This window comes from Cornus florida, unplaced genomic scaffold (assembly GCF_030987335.1).
Source record: "Cornus florida cultivar Cherokee Brave unplaced genomic scaffold, ASM3098733v1 CherokeeBrave_3.0.0_Hap2_Chr03, whole genome shotgun sequence".
In the NCBI taxonomy this organism is placed as follows: Eukaryota; Viridiplantae; Streptophyta; class Magnoliopsida; order Cornales; family Cornaceae; genus Cornus; species Cornus florida.
The window spans coordinates 23,641,576-23,660,668 of record NW_026775573.1 but is presented as its reverse complement, the minus strand read 5'-3'; the positions used below and the strand labels follow the sequence as shown (position 1 = coordinate 23,660,668).

General features: G+C 35.8%; 2 protein-coding genes across 4 annotated transcripts; both read right to left on the bottom strand.

The window, feature by feature from the left end:
* Positions 1 to 319: 319 nt before the first annotated feature.
* On the bottom strand, positions 320 to 4,307 carry LOC132299953 (protein RER1C-like). 2 transcript variants are annotated; one of them, XM_059796849.1, is made up of 4 exons: positions 4,108 to 4,307; positions 3,769 to 3,846; positions 2,368 to 2,727; positions 320 to 1,721 (listed from the first exon to the last, which is right to left on the bottom strand). In XM_059796849.1, exons 1-4 carry the CDS (start codon positions 4,149 to 4,151, stop codon positions 1,616 to 1,618), a joined length of 588 nt encoding a protein of 195 aa, XP_059652832.1. In that variant the 5' UTR covers positions 4,152 to 4,307; the 3' UTR covers positions 320 to 1,615. The 2 variants fall into 2 exon arrangements, 1 of the variants encoding a protein (XP_059652832.1); XR_009480244.1 differs by lacking the exons at positions 320 to 1,721; positions 2,368 to 2,727 and adding an exon at positions 2,736 to 3,424.
* Positions 4,308 to 10,604: 6,297 nt separating this feature from the next.
* On the bottom strand, positions 10,605 to 18,835 carry LOC132299952 (protein RER1D-like). 2 transcript variants are annotated; one of them, XM_059796848.1, is made up of 6 exons: positions 18,655 to 18,835; positions 18,499 to 18,583; positions 18,148 to 18,225; positions 16,666 to 17,025; positions 15,207 to 15,390; positions 10,605 to 10,985 (listed from the first exon to the last, which is right to left on the bottom strand). In XM_059796848.1, exons 2-6 carry the CDS (start codon positions 18,546 to 18,548, stop codon positions 10,836 to 10,838), a joined length of 822 nt encoding a protein of 273 aa, XP_059652831.1. In that variant the 5' UTR covers positions 18,549 to 18,583; positions 18,655 to 18,835; the 3' UTR covers positions 10,605 to 10,835. The 2 variants fall into 2 exon arrangements, with proteins under 2 accessions (XP_059652831.1, XP_059652830.1); XM_059796847.1 differs by having other exon boundaries at positions 18,499 to 18,835.
* Between the last annotated feature and the right edge of the window lie 258 nt (positions 18,836 to 19,093).

Below are 19,093 nucleotides of genomic sequence, written 5' to 3'. Positions count from 1 at the left end.
TTGGTGGCCGGCATGAAGTCACCAAACCCATCAGGATCAGTCTTCAAGATCTCCACTTCAGAAGCCAAGTTTTTGATTCGAACAATAAGGCTCTCTGTACCATCTTGTACCTCTGTTTCTGTAGGAAAACCCACGAACTCTTCCAAACGGGGAACTCTCTCACGAGTATTACCTCCAGCCATCGTAGAACGGGGCTCTGATACCAATTGTTACAGGGCTGAATTACACCACGAATTTTTGCCTCTGTAATGGCACTTGGGGCCACCAAGTCTCAGCCAACACAACAACACAATACACACAGTATAGAAATATAAAGAAGGCACACACAGTTTACAGGTACAAGCCCCAACCTTTGCTCATATTAAACATATTACAAAGGAACATGAGTTCGTACAAGGAACAACCAAGGCTCACACCCTCCTCTCTGTTCCCTCTACAAATCCCACTTTAGCATTATATAGGCCACTCTCAAAACCGCCCATAACTGCCCACTAAGATGATGGATGACACCCCCATCCACCTAGGGTCGTGCTGGCACCCTCTAAATGTGCCAGCACTATAATGCAGTTGACAAGCCCAACTGCTAGACTTGTTGGCATGTTCTGCTCATGCCACATAACCACAAGAAGTTACATTCTGCATAGTGGAAGAAACCACCCTTAACTGCCTGTGTGTTGGTCCTCTCAGAATTGTGCCACATGCTTGGGAGGTTACTCAGCACTCCCCTACTTCCCATGGTGAGTGGGAAGTGCTAGTAACTTCCCCCAACCGACCGAGCCCACTAAGCCACCACCTCTTGTAACCGCAAGCCATGACTTTGTGTTATCCATGCTCTAGCCACATCTGAGTTAACCTTGTGAACCTAGCCCAAGCCAAGTCCACCAATCTGCACCCACATATATATGTCTCTGAGTGCACGGCGTGCCAAGCCATGCACGCCCATGCGCACGCTCGGGTGTACACCAAAGTGCACGCCGGCGCACACACTAATGCCCTTTTTCACGCGCCATGTTTGAACCCTCATGCGCCCGTGGCTGTACACCCACCTGGACGCCCATGCGCACGCCGAGCTAGACGCTCGCGCACACTAGGTTGGACGCCTACCCGCGCGCCCACCTGCACGCCCGCACATGCGCCGCTGCATATCAGCGCGCGTGTCGGTGCCCACTTGTTTGCCCTTCAATATCTTGGATGCTCCCCACTTGTGCAACCATCTTGGAGTGGTGCAACACGTGCCCATGCATGCTGGTTAAGTCCTCTAAGCAAGCCATGCCATAGCCCAACCGATGTGCTCAACAGACCCCCCCTAGTATAGTCTTAAGGAAATCCAACACTCTGACAGGAGTAAACATCACCCATGCTTGAGGAGTCATAATGGCTTTTCAGGCCTTTCCCAATATCCAAATTGAGTGCCGTCTGTGCCAACCAGCTTCTATGGACTCAAGGTACCTCCCATAAAGATCCCGAGTCAAAACTCCAAGTTTCACTTTTCGCCATATTTACGAAAGTGCCACTGGGCACCCCCAGTGCACGCCGAGCATCCTTTTAAGCATCTTGTGTGCACGCTGAGCATCTTGTGCACACTGACAATCCCCTGAGCAATCCTAATGGCTGTCTAACCAAAGCCAAAGTATTCCCAAGACATGGCATGGCCTTGAAATGCCCATGTCTTCCCTTGGACAACCGTCAAGGGGCTAACAGTAATCCTCATCCAGTAGGTCCTGAAATCATGAGAAAGAATCAAAAAATGTTCAGTATCCCATATTCCCATCTCTATTAAAAGCATCAAAAGAGACCTAAATTTTTTTTTTGATAAGTCAAAAGAGACCTAAATTTAATATATATGTACACATATGCATATAAATAACTAATAAACTATATGACACAATCTACAAACGTATATAACTAATACACATTGAACTAATTGCCCGTCTTTGGAAAATTGGACTGGATGTAGGATGCCTTCTGAATTCATATTATCACACTGGACAATTCAAGTATATACAACCTAAAAATAAAAAAACTCCCTGAATCAACTTTTTCTTCTCTCTTTATTTTATTTCATGGTAAGTCCAATCAACTCTATTAAGGAAGTTTTTGTAAAGATGAATAAGAAGCCTTGCAAATACATAAAGCTGGAAAAGTTTGTCACAAGATTCAACATAAAAGGCAACAACTGCCCCTCTCAACCCCATTCCCTCTTCTAGTACATGTGGTCAGCATCAGCATTGTTTTAAACTTAAAACTTCCACATTGGAAGTCATATGAAACCAAGCTTGGTCCCATAGTTGACATCTGATCATTAAGTACTAGAACAACTAAAGAAGCTAACACAAGCCCATACACACACATATATAAGATACTCACCAGAAGTCATACTCTCGGAGTTCGCGAACGAAGGGCTTGCATTCGGCCTGGGAAAGTACAGGGAGAGGATGAACCATAAAGTGAGGTAGGTCCGGAGATGACAGATATTTTTCCAGGAAAAACATCAACCAAAGCACACAATTAATGGTAACTAAACCAAGTCCACCAATAAAAATTGCTCGATACATGTAAACTGCTGCCAAACAAAATGCCACAATCCATCGCTGCACCATACAATAGATAATTTTATCCCTCCACTGTTGCATAAGAGCTGCAAAGTAAGAAGCCAAGCCCGTCCATGTTGAAGAAACAGTGTCCTTAGGTCCATTCAGGAGAGTAAAAAAGTTCCTAACCTTTTCCCTATGGCATATCAGAATAAAAAAACAAAAATAAATAAATGAATTAATAGGGGGTCATTTGGTAATGTTTCTATTCTGTTTCTTGTTTCCAAATGACTGAAAAACACAAATAAGTCAAATAAACATGTTTGGTAATATTATTTTTATTTTTAGAATTTGAGAACACGTTCTTCAAAAGCCCAATTTTTAAAAACAAAAAAAGTTGTTTCAACTTGTTTCTCATCAAAACACAGGAAATTTGTTTCCAACTTATCCGCGCACATAAGTCTCTCGTTTAAATCTCTCTCCTCAAACCCTTTTTCCCTCGTTCCACACGCTCTCTCTCTCTCTCTTCTTCTTCTTCTTCCCTTCTCCATACCTAAAAAACACGAGGTTCCTCTTGACACGAGATGAATTTAGTTCCATCAAACATGCTCAAATTTTCAAGGAAAATAATTAAAACTCGATTAAGATCTTCCCGATTTCAACCCAAAATCTGTATCAGATGAAACAAAAAAAAGGATTCAAGCTTAGATTCAATAACCCAGGAAATCTTCAAGAAATTCGCCATTGGTGCTCAGACGTATACGTATTCTGGGTGCACACTTAGGTCTGTCTTTTCTTTCCATTCTTTAATTCAATTGTGTGACTAACTTGGTAATAGAAGGGAGACTGAACCAACGTGCTCTAGGTCTTTGAAATCCAAATCATGCCTTTAACTGCGAGAGGAAAAAATATATATATTTAGGTTGGAAGCTTCTTGTTTACAAAATTCAACAAACAAATTAATGTTACCAAACATTATTCTGTTTTTAGACAGAAAAAAGGCTGAAATAGAAAACAGGTAAAAGTAAACCTTACCAAACAACAAAGTGTTACTGATTGGAAAAAGAAAGAATGGATGAATAAAAAATAAAAATAAAAATAAAAATAAAAACCATCCTCTGGTCCATACATGAAGAAACAACCAGGGCAACCCACATCAAGAAGATGAATAACAAAAAATAATATTCATTGAAATAAAACTCAAAAATTGAGTGTCTGGAGGGGAAAAAGAAAGTACCAAAGTAAAGAAGATCTCGCAGAAGCAGCAGTGTCCTCAGATCCATTCACATGAATAATAAAGCTGTTAACTTTCTCGCTGTTGCGTAAGCATCCATGAAGAACCAAACATAAGGTTGATGTGGTCAGATAGGAATGGTTTCTTTGATCAATAGAATTAAGAAATATGAAATGATAGTATAAGGATATAAATTTATATATTCTAGCTTTCATAGGCAAAAGTTAGATGAAACCAAGTCAGATCTAGCTACCACCACTGCCAGCCAGCCTTAATGGTTATCCAAGCCCCTTGCTTTGCCGTCCCGATTGAAAGAGGAATAGGAAGAGGAAGAAGAGTTACCTGGGAACAACACCGCTTGTCGCCGCCGTTTCCTCCATCGCCATCGTCGTCAGAGTAGAAACCCTATGCAGCTGCCTCTTCTCACCTAAATTGGAGACTTTGGAGTTGAGATCATCTCTCTCACCTACAAATTAATGTGGGGAGTAATCAAAAGTAGATTCAAACCCAAGCCACCATTCAGATCCTTTGTTGCTTACCGAACCAGCGCAACTCCTTTATTGCTTACTGAACAAGCCCAACTCGACATCCAATCCAATGAGTTAAAATCCTCCATTAAAAAATTTAGATTTTAGTGACCAAAATCAAAATAATAATTTTAAAGTGATCAAAAAGTATAAAAAGAGTAATAGTCACCAATTCTAAAATTAAATTATTCTTTATGCTCTATTTAGTAAGATGAGAAAAAATTATACGAAAATGAGAGAATAAGAGATGAATGAGACATTCTTAGGAAAGAGATAGACTAAAAGTGTTAAATTATAAATAATCCCTTATTTTGTTTGTTAGGAAATAAAGTGAAAGTGTTAAATTATTAATAAATAAATAATTGTAATTTTAAAATATTTATAATTGCATTGCCTTTCTTTCTTTCTTTGCATCTTTCGTCCATATTTGGAGGAAAAAAATTTTGTTAATAAAGAAGAATTAACAGGCTGCAGTTTGTTTTCATATCTTTCTTGCAATCTATTCATCTACATGTGGCAATTTTTTAATTTTTATATTTTTATGAAGCATGGTTTACAATGTAAAAATTCACGGGAACTATTGAAACTCGTAAATTGTGGCTCAGGTTAGGTAACATTGATCGAAAGAATAATTCGCAGGCTTTTTTTTTTTTTTCTCTCTCTCTCTTTTTGGTTTCGTTTTAGTAACGGTATTAACTCTGCTTAAAAACATAATTTTTTTTAGCTAGTTAAGAATATATTTGGATGCTCTGTTGTTATGGAGCAAAATTGTTAATCTATCAATGTTGTTGCTTTGCTTTGGAATCTCCAAGTTTTTACCGTGCACTTGGAGTATTTTGATTGATCATATTGTCATTGAATTGGCATTTTAATGGAATCTCTGTGATTTTATTTTCTTGTCTTCTTCCTTATGATCACATTTTAATGGCAGTTGTTCGGTTTTAATCTTTATCTTACATTGAACATATATATAAACCTTTCCCTTGGCTCTGTTATACCGCTGGTACTTCTCTCAGTTGTAGTTTATTTGTTCATTTGGGACTCTTTTTGTTCCTTGTTTGAATTGTTTGTCTTGAATTAATGACTATGATTGTCGATTTATATCTGTACAATATTTACTTTATGCGGAATGCAATGCAATGCACTCGAGTGTATCCCACATCATGTTGGATAATTTTCACTCTCGCCTGTCTACAATACCGTACAGTGGTATTATGCACAAAAAATGATCTGAGTCTGTTAATTAATATGTATTGTAAACTAAAAGATAACATTATCATCTTTTTAATATGTGATAGTGTGTGTGGTGACCATCTTAATATATGATTCTTTTACATTACTTTTTATTTTATTTTTTACTTTTAAATTTTAAAGAGAACATACTTTTCATAGAAATGATAACACAATATACGTTGGTAAAATATATACTTCATGTGACTTTTAAGATATAACAACCATTGTACTAAAATGATATGAGATAACTAACAATATTCTTAGAAATAATTAATTAAATATGCAAAATAAAGTAATAAATTAATAAATAATAAATAAAGAACCTGGACTAAGGCTAGTATTGAATACTATATCCTTAATACAGATTCGCTTCGCTATGGTGCTAACGAACTCAGTGGCATCTATCTCCCAAGATACAACGGTCTACATCCACCAATAGTAGCACTACAAACTCGTGGATACGTCGAACCTCCTCCGTGTAATACTCTCTCTAACTCAAAAATGCATCTATACTATATAAATGCTGAATTGGATGCAATTCAAACCAAATGGTTTGGACCAATCTTAATATGGCTCGATGAAATTGGATTAGGGTCTAAGTGGCTCGGACCATTTAACATATGGTTTGAACCCACTTGGGTTGGGTTCAACTCTAGAGAGGGAGAGAGAGAAAATTGAATTGAACAAAAACAAATGGCAGCTCAAGGGGGTATTTATAGAAATAGAAGTGCGTTTTCGAATTGGGTGTGTCTCTTTATCATTAGACACAACCATTTATATGTGTCTCTTCACCATTAGACACATCCCTCCAATTGATTGCAATGGTTCATGTGGTGTCTGTTTACCAGTAGACACATCCACTCCAATAAGTTGTAACCCTTTAGAAACAGATGCAACTCTTTGGAAAACAAATGCAACCTTTTTGAAATAGATACAACCCTTTGGAAAAAAGCCAACTTTTAATTTAAATTTCAAAACCAACCACCCATTTGAATATGCCCAGCTAAAAAATAAAGGCCAAATCCAAAATTCCATTTAAAAAGAATAATCGGACTTAACAATTAGGCCCAAACCCAAATTTGGCTTATTTAAATTTCAATTGGTTTAAACATTTTTTCAATGTGGGATAAACACTTCCCACATTTTGCATACCCACTTAGACTTATCAAAATACCATACTTTGGAACTAATTTCTCATTTATCTGGAAACGGATTTGAGAAAGTAAATATACCAAAATGCGCTCGTTTAGAGATGCATAAAAAAAAATTCTTAGCGAAATCTATTCCAAATCTAATCCAAAGTTTATATTTTTAATGCCCCCGTTTCCAACAGTATAAACATAACTTATATTTATAACCAAAGTGAAGATGAAAAATAACAGTGATTCTCAAAGGTAGTTGCGCTCTTCTTTTATAAAAAAAGGTTGTACAACACTTATTAACAAGAAAAATATATATAAAAAGGAAATTTACAGAGTTAAAATAATAATAATAATAATAATAATAATAATATTTGAGATAAGCATTGAAATTTGTTGGACAACTATTAAATTTCACTATTGAAAAAATGAAAGGAAATAAAAATTTTAATATATAGAAATAATTTTTTTGGGGAGTCTTTATAAAATTAACATAACGGATAAATATAGAAATCTTTTGGGCCTACTATTTAAATTTCTCTATTAGAAGAAAAATAATTTATTTTAAAAGATTATACTATACGGAAGTAATATATTTTGGGCGTTAGGCTACAGTTAAGCCCTAATTATTATTTATAGAATGAACTTATTCAAAAATATTTCTCAAAGGAACCTAATCACCATATTGTTAAATTAAGTTGATAAATATTTTAAACATTTTTCTGCACATCACGGCTTTGAAAAACCAAAATAATATCTAGCATAAACATAGACGCTTCTAAACCAATTCATGGAAGAACGACAATAAAAATGAAAGAAAAGCACCCTTTCTAGGGAGAAACCAAAATAATATCTAGATAATTAAATTTTAAAATTCTACACGCAGACGTGCATAGAATGAAAAATCCACGGCCCCATTAGCCACTGGCACATTCAACTCTTAATATGCAAAGCAACAATAAATTACATTCTTAATCATCGAATTAACTAACAAATCAGATAAAAATTTTACCCAGTAAGGAGTACAGAAATCGGACCAGCTGACATTCAAAATTTGGAAAGTGCTGTTTTCTCTTGTGGTCACAGTTTGAAGACTCTTAAGTATAAAATGTCCAGATTGGCATCTGACACACAGGCTTAATTACTTAATGTAGCATAACATGACGGGCAGACGGTTATTTGTAAGAGGCTAGGCCATGTCTGTCTAGCATCCTGCCGGAGACGACATTTCTACACTCCTAGATACATGGCAACACCTCAAAAACGTCTACAGTTTTTTCCAGAAGAAACTTATAACATACACGCCGAGGAAACAAGTCAAACATGCTATGAACACTTCAATTTACCAAAAGAACACATTTGTGGAAATAAAGATTATAATGGAGTAGAATTAGCAGTATTGCACATTTTTAAGTACATGTACTATATTATTTGAGTTCATTTTCTCATACAGATATTCATATAAAATTTTAAATAAATTAATAAATCTTAATCGAGAAAACTGAAAAAACTAGCATACCAATCATTCATTTATTCCCTTTCCAAATAGCAAGCAGAGGAAGCTCAAGCACTAGGCAAATGCCTAGGGCCCCACCTGAACAGAGGGGCCCAGTAAAAAATGAGAAAACTAATAAAACTAGCATAACAATCCTTCATTCATTCTCTCTCCAAGTAGCAAGTAGAGGAGGCTCAAGCACTAGACAATTGCCTAGGGCCCCAATAAAAAAAGGCCCAGTCAGATTTCATATAGCTCCCAATGTAGTTTTACATTTGATATGCTTCAAGTCCTTGGTGTGGATCCATAAATATTTTGAATTTAAAAAATAAACTCTTCCAATTCTTAGATTTCTATACTCTACTTCAATTACATCTTTTTCTGGTACTTTTCTTTGTTATTCTAGAATTTGTCCAACTTGTATTACCCTTTTTTTTCTTCTAAACTTCTCTTTACTAACTATTTGTGTGATTGTTGTCAAAACCTAACTTTTCAGTCCTCAAATCATACACCACACAAATCTGGTATCTGAAGATTTCTTAAAATTGTCTAAAAATGAGAAATAATCACCAAATGGCATTTTGGTAATGCTATAACTTCACCCCGTTAACAATATCGTGTTTGATCAGATACTTTGAAATATAACCTAAACGGGTAAGAAACTCAAAATCCGTTGTTTTAACTTTTCAAAGTTCAAGGTTGTTTCACTGGAAATTAATGGGACCTTAAGTTTTCATCGGAACTTTAAACAGTTCTCCTTAGGCCTGCAGTTGTATTGGGCTGACCTAATAGAACGGGTGTAATTTTTTGAAAGAACCTTGTCAATATCGAGTTGGTAAAAATACCGAAACCTATAGGGGACCTCAGATAGGACCGAATACCACAAACATATTGTAATTTGAAATATTTTAATATATAGATATATATATATATTTTGGGTATTCCTAGTTGCATGACCAACACATGCCTAAGATGATGAGAAATGGAATTTCCAATGGGGAAAATAAGTGTGTAATCATTGTAGAATACAAACAAATTTTGAATCCTCGGGTCATCTTTGAAAGAAAAACAAATGGTGCATGTTAAGAGCAAATTGTGTAGAACCTACTCTTGACTCAGTAGCCTGGAAAATAACCTCAAGTTTCTATGTGCATATTAGGAAATGTTATATTTTAGTTTTAATATATAATTTTTTCAAAATTGTAAAAGTACACCCAATTCAAACAAACAAAAGAGGCCTTTAGTCTCGACCTTGAACACTTCCTTTTTACTGCTTATCATCTTTCTCTCATAAAGCCTCTTTGCAATTTTTTTACAAAACACATATATTTCCTCTCCTCCACGTTAGTCATTGATATCTCTCTTTTACCCTATCATTCTTTCTTCAAGACAGAAAGAGGAAGAGACAATCATACAAATAATTAAAAAATAATAATAAGAATAAGAATAAGAATAAGAGTTTTTGTGAATTGACATTTCAAATAATTAAAACTACAGTAGTCTTGCAATTTAGTTAGATTATTTCATATATCAAATAAATTATCATGTTACGTTCAAAATATAAAATCTCGTCGATGACAGTCATAAATGTATAGAAAAGAATTATTATCAATCGATATTTAAGTTTTCATATTTCTATTTTGGTAAAAAAAAAAAAAAAACATAATAATAACCATGACATTGCTCAACACTGCCCCCCACTAATTTAAATTCATGGCTCTGCCACTAGTTATTTATACCTTCATAACTTTTATAACCACAAATGCACTTGAACGATAAAAATAGAACTGATTCAATTAAGAATGTTTAAACAATTTGATAAGATAATCTAAAATATGAGAAGTGCATATTTTAAATAATTATGCAAATATAATTATAAAGGTTACTGATAACGTGATTGATATATGTATTGATAATTAAGAAATTACTAGTTAGTGAATAATAATTAATAATTTGGTATATACTATATCTTTTTTATTTTATTTTATTGATAAATTCGTATACTATATTTAGTTCTTATTAAGTTAATAACTTTGTTTACCAATAAGTAATCTATGTATCAAATAACTAGTACTAGCAGGCGAATATCTGCAACTCTAGAATAGTGTGTGAGGCCTAAGGGGGCATTATAGTCATATCACTATATAGTCATATCACTTTACTGTTAACCACAAGTTACCACCGTGGCCTTACATGCAACTTCAAAATAGTACAGGGGGTCATTGCAAGAGCAGGGGAATATCTGCAACTCTAGAATAGTGTGTTTTTTCCTACGGGCAAGAAACACGAACTGCCCTTTTCCTTCAAGCCTGGATTGTTTAGTTGGACTAACTTCCTTAGAGACTCTTCCTCTCAAGATTATACCATTTGGGTTAAATGCTATTTGGTTAACTCTGAAATAGTTGAATTTTTTTGCACTTAACCCAACTATAACCAGATGAGAGGTACCGCAACTTAGTAACATTAAATAACCTGTTTAATAACCATGTCCAGGTCAACCATTCCATTCACGAGACAAACACATAAGAGGGTGACTCGACATAGGATAGGCTGCAAAAGACATTTCTTGAAAATGGTCTGCACCCAATTGAATCTTGCTTTTACATATTTACCAAAACAAAAGGATCTAAGCCAGCATTTTCTCCCCACAAGTCCATAACTTTGCTTCTAGCCTTTCTAAACATCTGATGAAGGGACCATCCTTGTCTCAGCTGGAGTGGATATCTGATGAAGAGGCCATCTTTGTCTCAGCCAATGAACCACATCTACCATCTTTGTCTCAGCCAATGAACCACATCTACTTGCACTCTTCTTCCCAGTGCATCCCTGAGGATAATTTAAGCACGTCATTTTCAGACAAACATATTGCAGAACTGCATATAGTTCCAATGCGTGATTTTGAAAAAATGATTTTAAAATGGAACAATGCAAATTGAAAGTTAGAGACATCAAAAGACAATGAATTACTGCAGTGTATATAAATTCATGGAATCCCCACCCAACAACGGGTGCATGATTCCACGTCGCCTGGGTGTGAAAAAGGGGAAATGCTTACATGTGGTAGTGATATCTCTAAATGGTATATGTGGCCACCCAAGAACAAAACCATGCGGGCTTGGGTCTAAAATAGAAAATATCATACTATGCGGTGGAGTAGGTTGTTACATAAGCTATTTACAAAATACCAGTTTTGAAATGATTCTACGAAGGAGATTTCTAAAATAGGTCTTTTCCTACCGAGGTTCCATGTAAGTTGAATCATAAAATCGGGAGGATGGTTAAGGCAAGGGAAGGCAAGGCCTTAGGTATCCCCAAAGCATCTGCAAATTATTTTGCGGTTACCATATTGTAACATAATATTCTCATATCTTTCTCTCCTAAAGATTCTCAAAAATTGAATTGTTTTTGGAAGAAAAAAATGTTTTTAGAATTTTTACAACAGATGTAATGCCTTTGAAAACGGCTGAAAATGAACCAAGCTGAGCCAAACTTTAGTTTGTTTGGGCTAGGGTTTCTTGGTCTAGGGTTCAACTCAGGATTGTAATGAGCTCAAAAATCCGAGTTTGAGCTCAGCTCATCGTTATTTTGAAAACCTCGACCCCAACTCGACTTAGACTCGTTTAATAAAAAAAATTGGCGCAACCATATTCATATTCATGTTTAGGCTCGGTTTAACTTGTGTTCAACATCATTTTGGCTTGCTCATTAACTTATAGAGAGCCTAGACAAGCCCACGTTCATAATCCTACGTTCATGAATATGTTTGTGATCTTATGTTCATGAACAAATACGAGCCTACATGAACTTAGAATTCATGAGCCTACATGAGCACAAACTTAGTGTTCACGATCTGAACCCAACAATGTTTGGGATCAGCTCGTTTACTTAATAAACAAGCTCAAGTCAAGCTTCAAACAAGTCGATTCGAAAATTTTCATCAAAAACTGGGTTCATTAGCAGCCCCCTTGGACATTTAAATGGGTGAATTTTAGGACTAAGCAGGTCAATGCCTACCATTGTCCTTCACTAAAAAAATTATGAAAACTAGAATTTTTCACCTCTGTTTTTTTTTTTTGGGAGGCGGGGTAAAAATGCTAGCAATTTTGAAATATTAACTTTCTAAAAATTGATTAAATGAAAATACAATAATTTGAGAGGCGGCAATTAATTTTCCAGTGCCCAACCAATTTCACTGTTGAACCAAGTTGTTTTGTGAAAAACATCAAGGCTTTTACAATAACGAGAAAAATGGAAATACTGAATGTGTGGAAAATATAAGGCAGTAGAAAATGGACGAGTCTATGAAGGTCCCAGAGTTTACCATTCTTTTCTAGCATATTGGGTGATGGAGATCAGTGGCAGAAATCTTTAAAGGTGTATAAAAGGTGCCAAAAGGAGGATTCGGAGATTCGAATGGGCATAGGCTAGATAATATGGGTCCACTTGGAGTTTGAATAATTGGGAGATTTGGTCAACTTTTAGTTACTTTAATTATGTTATTAGGTAAGTACTGATTACCTTAATTATGGGGTAATCCAAGGGCAATTGATTGCATCAATTATGGGGTTATCATAGAGTCAAATATTGATTAGCTCAATTAGGGGGTGATTACTTTTATTATGCTATAGAGTCAACTTTTGATTACCTCAATTATGGGGTAATCTCAGGGTCATAAGTTGCTATAAGAATGGTATGATGTAAACTTGGTGAGGCAGTCAATGAACGAATAAAAATATCAATGAGATTTCTTTGTGAGTGATTCACAAGATATGGGGGTGTGAGATGCCTAGCCCTATAGGGGTGATTCCAATAGGTTTTTGTTTTCTGTTGGTGTGATGTCAATAGACTTTTTCTTATTTTCAAATCCTCTCTTTCTTGAACCATAATCTGTTTCTCTGATCCTGTTGGTGTGATGCCAAGAGGCAGCACTTATTCTATTCCCCTTGATTTCCTACATTTATCAAACCTCCAAATATCAGCCCTAGTTGTTTGAATTTCAGCCTCTGAACTCTGTATGTTTTTACCTATTTAAGGCTTCTCCCTTGTTCTACATCAGTTATTTGCAAATGCATTTCATGCTTTGCAGCCCCTTAAAGTTTCTGCATTCAGCTTTGTGAGGCTTGAGCTGGTGAGTCAAAAAATTTTCATGCCAAAATTGCTGGAAGGAAACTCTTTCAAGGCTTGCTGGTAGACCTGTTCCAATTTCTGGAGCCATTTTTGACAAATGCTGAACTTGGAGAGCCGATTCATTTTCTTTATAAAGGCACATTCAGGGTGTTGCTAGTTCTACTTCATGATTTCGCAGAGTTCCTTTGTGATTGTCATTTCAGCTTCTGTGATGTTATTACCTTCTGGATGCATCTAGATTCAAAACATTATCTTGGGTGCATTTCCACACAATATGAAGCTCCCTAAGACTCCCAACTTGAAGATTGATTTGCTTTCAGAGGTCAACCAATCGGCATGTGTTTAAAGGTGTATAAAAGGCGCCAAAACGAGGATTCGAAGATTTGAGCTAACATAGACTAGATAATATGGGTGCACATAGAGTTTGAATAATTGGGAGATTTGGTCAACTTTTAGTTACTTTAATTATGCTATTAGGTAAGTATTGATTACCTTAATTATAGGGTAATCCAAGAGTCAATAGATTGCCTCAACTATGATCATAGAGTCAAATATTGATCACCTCAATTACGGGGCGATTACTTTTATTATGCTATAGAGTCGATTTTTTCTTAGCTCAATCATGGAGTAATCTTAGGGTCATGAGTTGCTATAAGAATTGTATGACGTAAACTTGTTGATGCGGTCAATGAATGAATAAAAATATCTTTGAGATTTCTTTGTGAGTGATTCACAAGATATGAGTGTGTAAGGCCTTCTCTAGGTGTAATGCCTAGGCCCTATAGGAGTGATTCCAATAGGTTTTTTGTTTTCTGTTGGTGTGATTCCAATAGGCTTTTTCTTATTTTCAAATCCTCTCTCTCTCTCTCTCTCTTGAATCATAATTTATTCCCCTTCAAATCCTTTATTTTTCTACATTTCTACTATCGAACCTCCAAATTTCAACCCTAGTTGCTAGAACTTTCAGACTCTGAATTCTTTTGAGTTCTTAGCTATTTAAGGCTTCTCTCTTGTCCTACATCATAGAGTAACCCTTCCTGCACTTGCACGGTATCCCTCTAAACCAATCACCCTGGCCTCCTCACAGCATGCACTGCTTGGGTACTTGACCTGAGCTTTTATAGGCAAACTGTAGAGGGTATAAGTAAGGAGATATGTTACAACAATCCACTATTATTTTCCATTGACATAATCCTTAGCTTTAAGAGATGGACCACTAGAGGTGCAACTGAGAATGGGATCCAACAATTTATATTGTTTTCCATCGTAGAGGGTAACCTTGTCGAGGTATGCACTTGCAGGGTATCTTTTAACTGGTAACTCTAACCTACCCTCCTCACAGCATGCCCTACTCGGTGACTATCCCTAAACTTTAAGAGGAAGGCGGATAGAACTTGACTTAGATGAGCCAGAGAGTAAAGGCTCTCTTCAACTCTCTCTCTTTGGTTCGCTTTCTCTCTAAAAGGGGGGTTTGTGGACGGGTGAAATATGAAGGAGAAAGGGGTTTTATAGGAATAAAATCGAAATTTCAATTTTGGGGAGCAAGTTGGGGCTAATTTTGTCCTTTACTGGTTGAGGGATGATGTGGCAGATTCTAGTTTGGCCACATCACCAAGGGGTTGCACATGCGTGTGCGTCACATACTAACTCATGGGATTGACCTTTAAGGCGTGTATGTGCGTCCTAGAGTGTCGTGTTCATGTTAACCTACATAGCAGCATACCCATGCCATGACACGACATGAATACAACACAAACAAAAATGTCACCCTTACTCATTTATAGCATTAACTACAACAAATCATTGGAAAGGCAATGGTTAGGATAACTAAAAGTTTAACCATCAACCCAAAACAAATAAAGTAATACATATATGAAATGAAGACGAAAAAGGTAAAGGAAGACAAAGTTTTCACTTTACCTTCATCACTAGGTTGAATGGGAATTGATTGTAATGTCTCAAAATCCTTAGAGGCTCTCCCAAGAATATAAAGACAATAGCACCAATTAAAAAGATTTGCGTATACAAGTCGCCAAGACCTACTGGCAATCTCAAAAAAAGGGACATCACCAAGGCCACGATGGTAATCCTCATCCAGTAGGTCCTGAAATCATGAGAAAGAATCAAAAAATGTTCAGTATCCCATATTCCCGTCTCTATTAAAAGCATCAAAAGAGACCTAATTTTTTTTTTTGATAAGTCAAAAGAGACCTAAATTTAACATATATTTACACATATGCATATATACTAAGAAGCACGGACACGGGTACGGGACACGGATACGACACGACACGGACACAGCGACACGGCAAATCTAAAAAAATTAGGACACGGACACGGCAAATAGTATATATATATATATCAGCATTAATAATTTTAAAAAAAAACACTGATATGTTTAGGTAGGAATATATATATATATATATCACTGATATGTTAGTATATATATATATCAGCATCTTTAGGACACGGACACGGCGAATTGTGGCATCTTTAAGTTACTATATATATATATCACCATCTTTAGGGTAGTACAAAACAAAAAATAGAACATATTAGCATTAAAATTTAAAAAAAAAAAAATTAACATATCAGCATTAAAAATTAAAAAAAAAAATCCAGAAAAGTGTGTCCGAGCCGTGTCCGAGCCGTGTCCGAGCCGTGTCCGAGCTGTCTGAGCCGTGTCTGTGCCGTGTCCAAGCCGTGTCCGAGCCGTGTCCAAGCCATGTCCGAAAATAAAAAAAAATAAAATAATTCCAGACACGTTTTTTGGCGTGTCCGACACGTGTCGGGGCGTGTCCGACGCGTGTCCGTGTCCGACACGTGTCGGACACGGATTATTCGCCCATTTTGGAGTGTCCGTGCTTCTTAGCATATATATAACTAATAAACTATATGACACAATCTACAAACGTATATAACAAATACACATTGAACTAATTGCCCGTCTTTGGAGAATTGGACTGGATGTAGGATGCCTTCTGAATTCATATTATCACACTGGACAATTCAAGTATATACAGCCTAAAAATAATCAACTTTTTCTTTTCTTTTTATTTTATTTCATGGTAAGTCCAATCAACTCTATTAAGGAAGTTTTTGTAAAGATGAATAAGAAGCCTTGCAAATACAAAAAGCTGGAAAAGGTTGTCACAAGATTCAACATAAAAAGCAACAACTGCCCCTCTCAACCCCATTCCCTCTTCTAGTACAACATTGAACATGTGGTTAGCATCAGCATTGTTTTAAACTTAAAACTTCCACATTGGAAGTCATATGAAACCAAGCTTGGTCCCATAGTTGACATCTGATCATTAAGTACTAGAACTACTAAAGAAGCCAACACAAGCACATACACACACATATATAAGATACTCACCATAAGTCATACTCTCGGAGTTCGCGAACGAAGGGCTTGAATTCGGCCTGGGAAATTACGGGGAGAGGCTGATCTATAAAGTGAGGTAGGTCCGGTGATGACAGATATTTTCCCAGGAAAAACATCAACCAAACCATACTATTAATGGTAACTAAACCAAGTCCACCAATAAAAATAGCTCTATAGATGTAAACCGCTGTCAAACAAAATGCAACAATCCATCGCTGCACCATATAATAGATAATTTTATCCCTCCACTGTTGCATAAGAGCTGCAAAGTAAGAAGCCAAGCCCGTCCATGTTGAAGAAAGAGTGTCCTTAGGTCCATTCAGGAGAGGAACAAAGTTCCTAACCTTTTCCCTATGGCATAAAAAATAACAAAGTGTTACTGATTGGAAAAAGATAGAATGGACGAATAAAAAATAAAAATAAAAACCATCCTCTGGTCCATCCGTGAAGAAACAACTAGGGCAACCCACATCAAGAAGATAAAAAATTTGACATTTAATTTATCATTAATACTTGGCCCTACTTTCTCAAATAAATTTAAATTATAGAAAATTAAGTGGTTCAAGTTCGAGTGTGATAAAAAAAGGGTGGGTGAATATATATGTATTTTTTATGGTAATAAAAGAAAATCCATTAACTGATGATTGGTTTGATCACCATATCCATCCCGAAATGAAGATCTAAGTTCGCCATACATTCTTAAACTCTCACTCCAAATATCTTCCTTAAACATGAGAGCTTCATAATTAACTTTGCATCTCAACCGTTGGTATTCCGGGCATTATAGGCTCAGATGCCGAAGTTGGAGCAGTCCAAACAACAAGCAGAGATCAAGCTCACCAAAACCAAGGCTTCATGGGCAGATATAAAGGCCAAATTTGAAGATTTTCACCAAAATTTTAAGCAATCTTGAATATTTGTGGTTTTATGAACAAGTTCTCCTAGCAGTATCGCCATTTATTTATTATTATTATTATTATTTTTTTTTTTTTTTTCCATTTTCACATCAAGTTTAATGCATGGTACTCAAATTTTGAATATAGGGTTTCAGAAACAAACAAATTAATAGAGGCTTTTTTTTATTATTATTATTTTTTTTAATGGTGTTGCAGGTCTAGAAACATCAATTCGCACTATTAATTCCAAACTATTCACTCCAAATAGACAACCCATACGAGAACTCAATTGTGTCTGCTCTTATGGATTCTATAAATGGGATGATTCAAATACTTTGATTAATCTTAGATTAAATTCTTTGTGGAGTTTGATATTAAAATGAATTAGAAGATGGTAAATTAGTTCGATCTATCCTGTTTTACCTCCACAGACTATGAAATTTCCGATAAATCTGAAGAAAACCTGAATTTTTTACTGAAGAAATACAAAAAGGTTGAAACCCTTGGAATAACAAAAAATAATATTCATTGAAATAAAACTCAAAAATTGAGTGTGTGGAGGGGAAAAAGAAAGTACCAAAGTAAAGAAGATCTCGCAGAAGCAGCAGTGTCCTCAGATCCATTCACATGAATAATTAAGCTGTTAACTTTCTCGCTGTTGCATAAGCATCCATGAAGAACCAAACATAAGGTTGATGTGGTCAGATAGGAATGGTTTCTTTGATCTATAGAATTAAGAAATATGAAATAAGAGTAGAAGGATATAATCAGAAAAGAAAATTTATATATTCTAGCTTTCATAGGCAAAAGTTAGATGAAACCAAGTCAGATCTGGCTACCACCACTGCCAGCCAGCCTTCATGGTTATCCAAGCCCCTTGCTTTGCCGTCCCGATCGAAAGAGGAATAGGAAGAGGAAGAAGAGTTACCTGGGAACAACACCGCTTGTCGCCGCCGTTTCCTCCATCGCCATCGTCATCAGAGTAGAAACCCTATGCAGCTGCCTCTCCTCACCTACAAATTAATGTGGGGAGTGATAAAGTAGATTCAAACCCTAGCCCCTATTCAGATCCTTTGTTGCTTACCGAACCAGCCCAACTCCTTTATAGCTTACCGAACCAGCAATAAAGGAATGAGATTGCGTTACTGTGATGAATGGAGAAGAGAAGAGAAGTTGCGACGAGACGGTGACGCTGTGTTTGGAATGCCGGATTTGATGGGATTTGGATTTGGAAATAGAATTTATGTTATTTGGAATTACAGAATTATATATAGGATTTGATAAGTATATATATATATATTTTGTATACGTGGGTATCTTATATTGCGTTTTTAATATATTGATCCTCAAAATTATAGAATTTTGAGTAAGATATGGATTTTTCAAAATTACTAAAAGTCTGCGTTTAAGTGATTGATCCCTCAACAGTTTTGTATTCTTATATTGAAATCTACATTACAAAATTTTATAACCAAAACTTATAAATAATTCATTTATACCAATATTATCTTTAATAATTAATT

Bases quoted from the DNA above. Each gene is read 5' to 3' on its own strand.
- LOC132299953 (XM_059796849.1), bottom strand. From the start codon at position 4,151: ATGGCGATGGAGGAAACGGCGGCGACAAGCGGTGTTGTTCCCAG. The intron at 3,847-4,107 runs GTAACTCTTCTT...CTTACGCAACAG, and splicing joins ACAAGCGGTGTTGTTCCCAG to CGAGAAAGTTAACAGCTTTA. The intron at 2,728-3,768 runs GTACTTTCTTTT...GATATGCCATAG, and splicing joins GCGAGATCTTCTTTACTTTG to GGAAAAGGTTAGGAACTTTT.
- LOC132299952 (XM_059796847.1), bottom strand. From the start codon at position 18,548: ATGACGATGGCGATGGAGGAAACGGCGGCGACAAGCGGTGTTGTTCCC. The intron at 17,026-18,147 runs GTACTTTCTTTT...TTTATGCCATAG, and splicing joins GCGAGATCTTCTTTACTTTG to GGAAAAGGTTAGGAACTTTG. The intron at 15,391-16,665 runs GTGAGTATCTTA...TCATGATTTCAG, and splicing joins CTCCGAGAGTATGACTTATG to GACCTACTGGATGAGGATTA.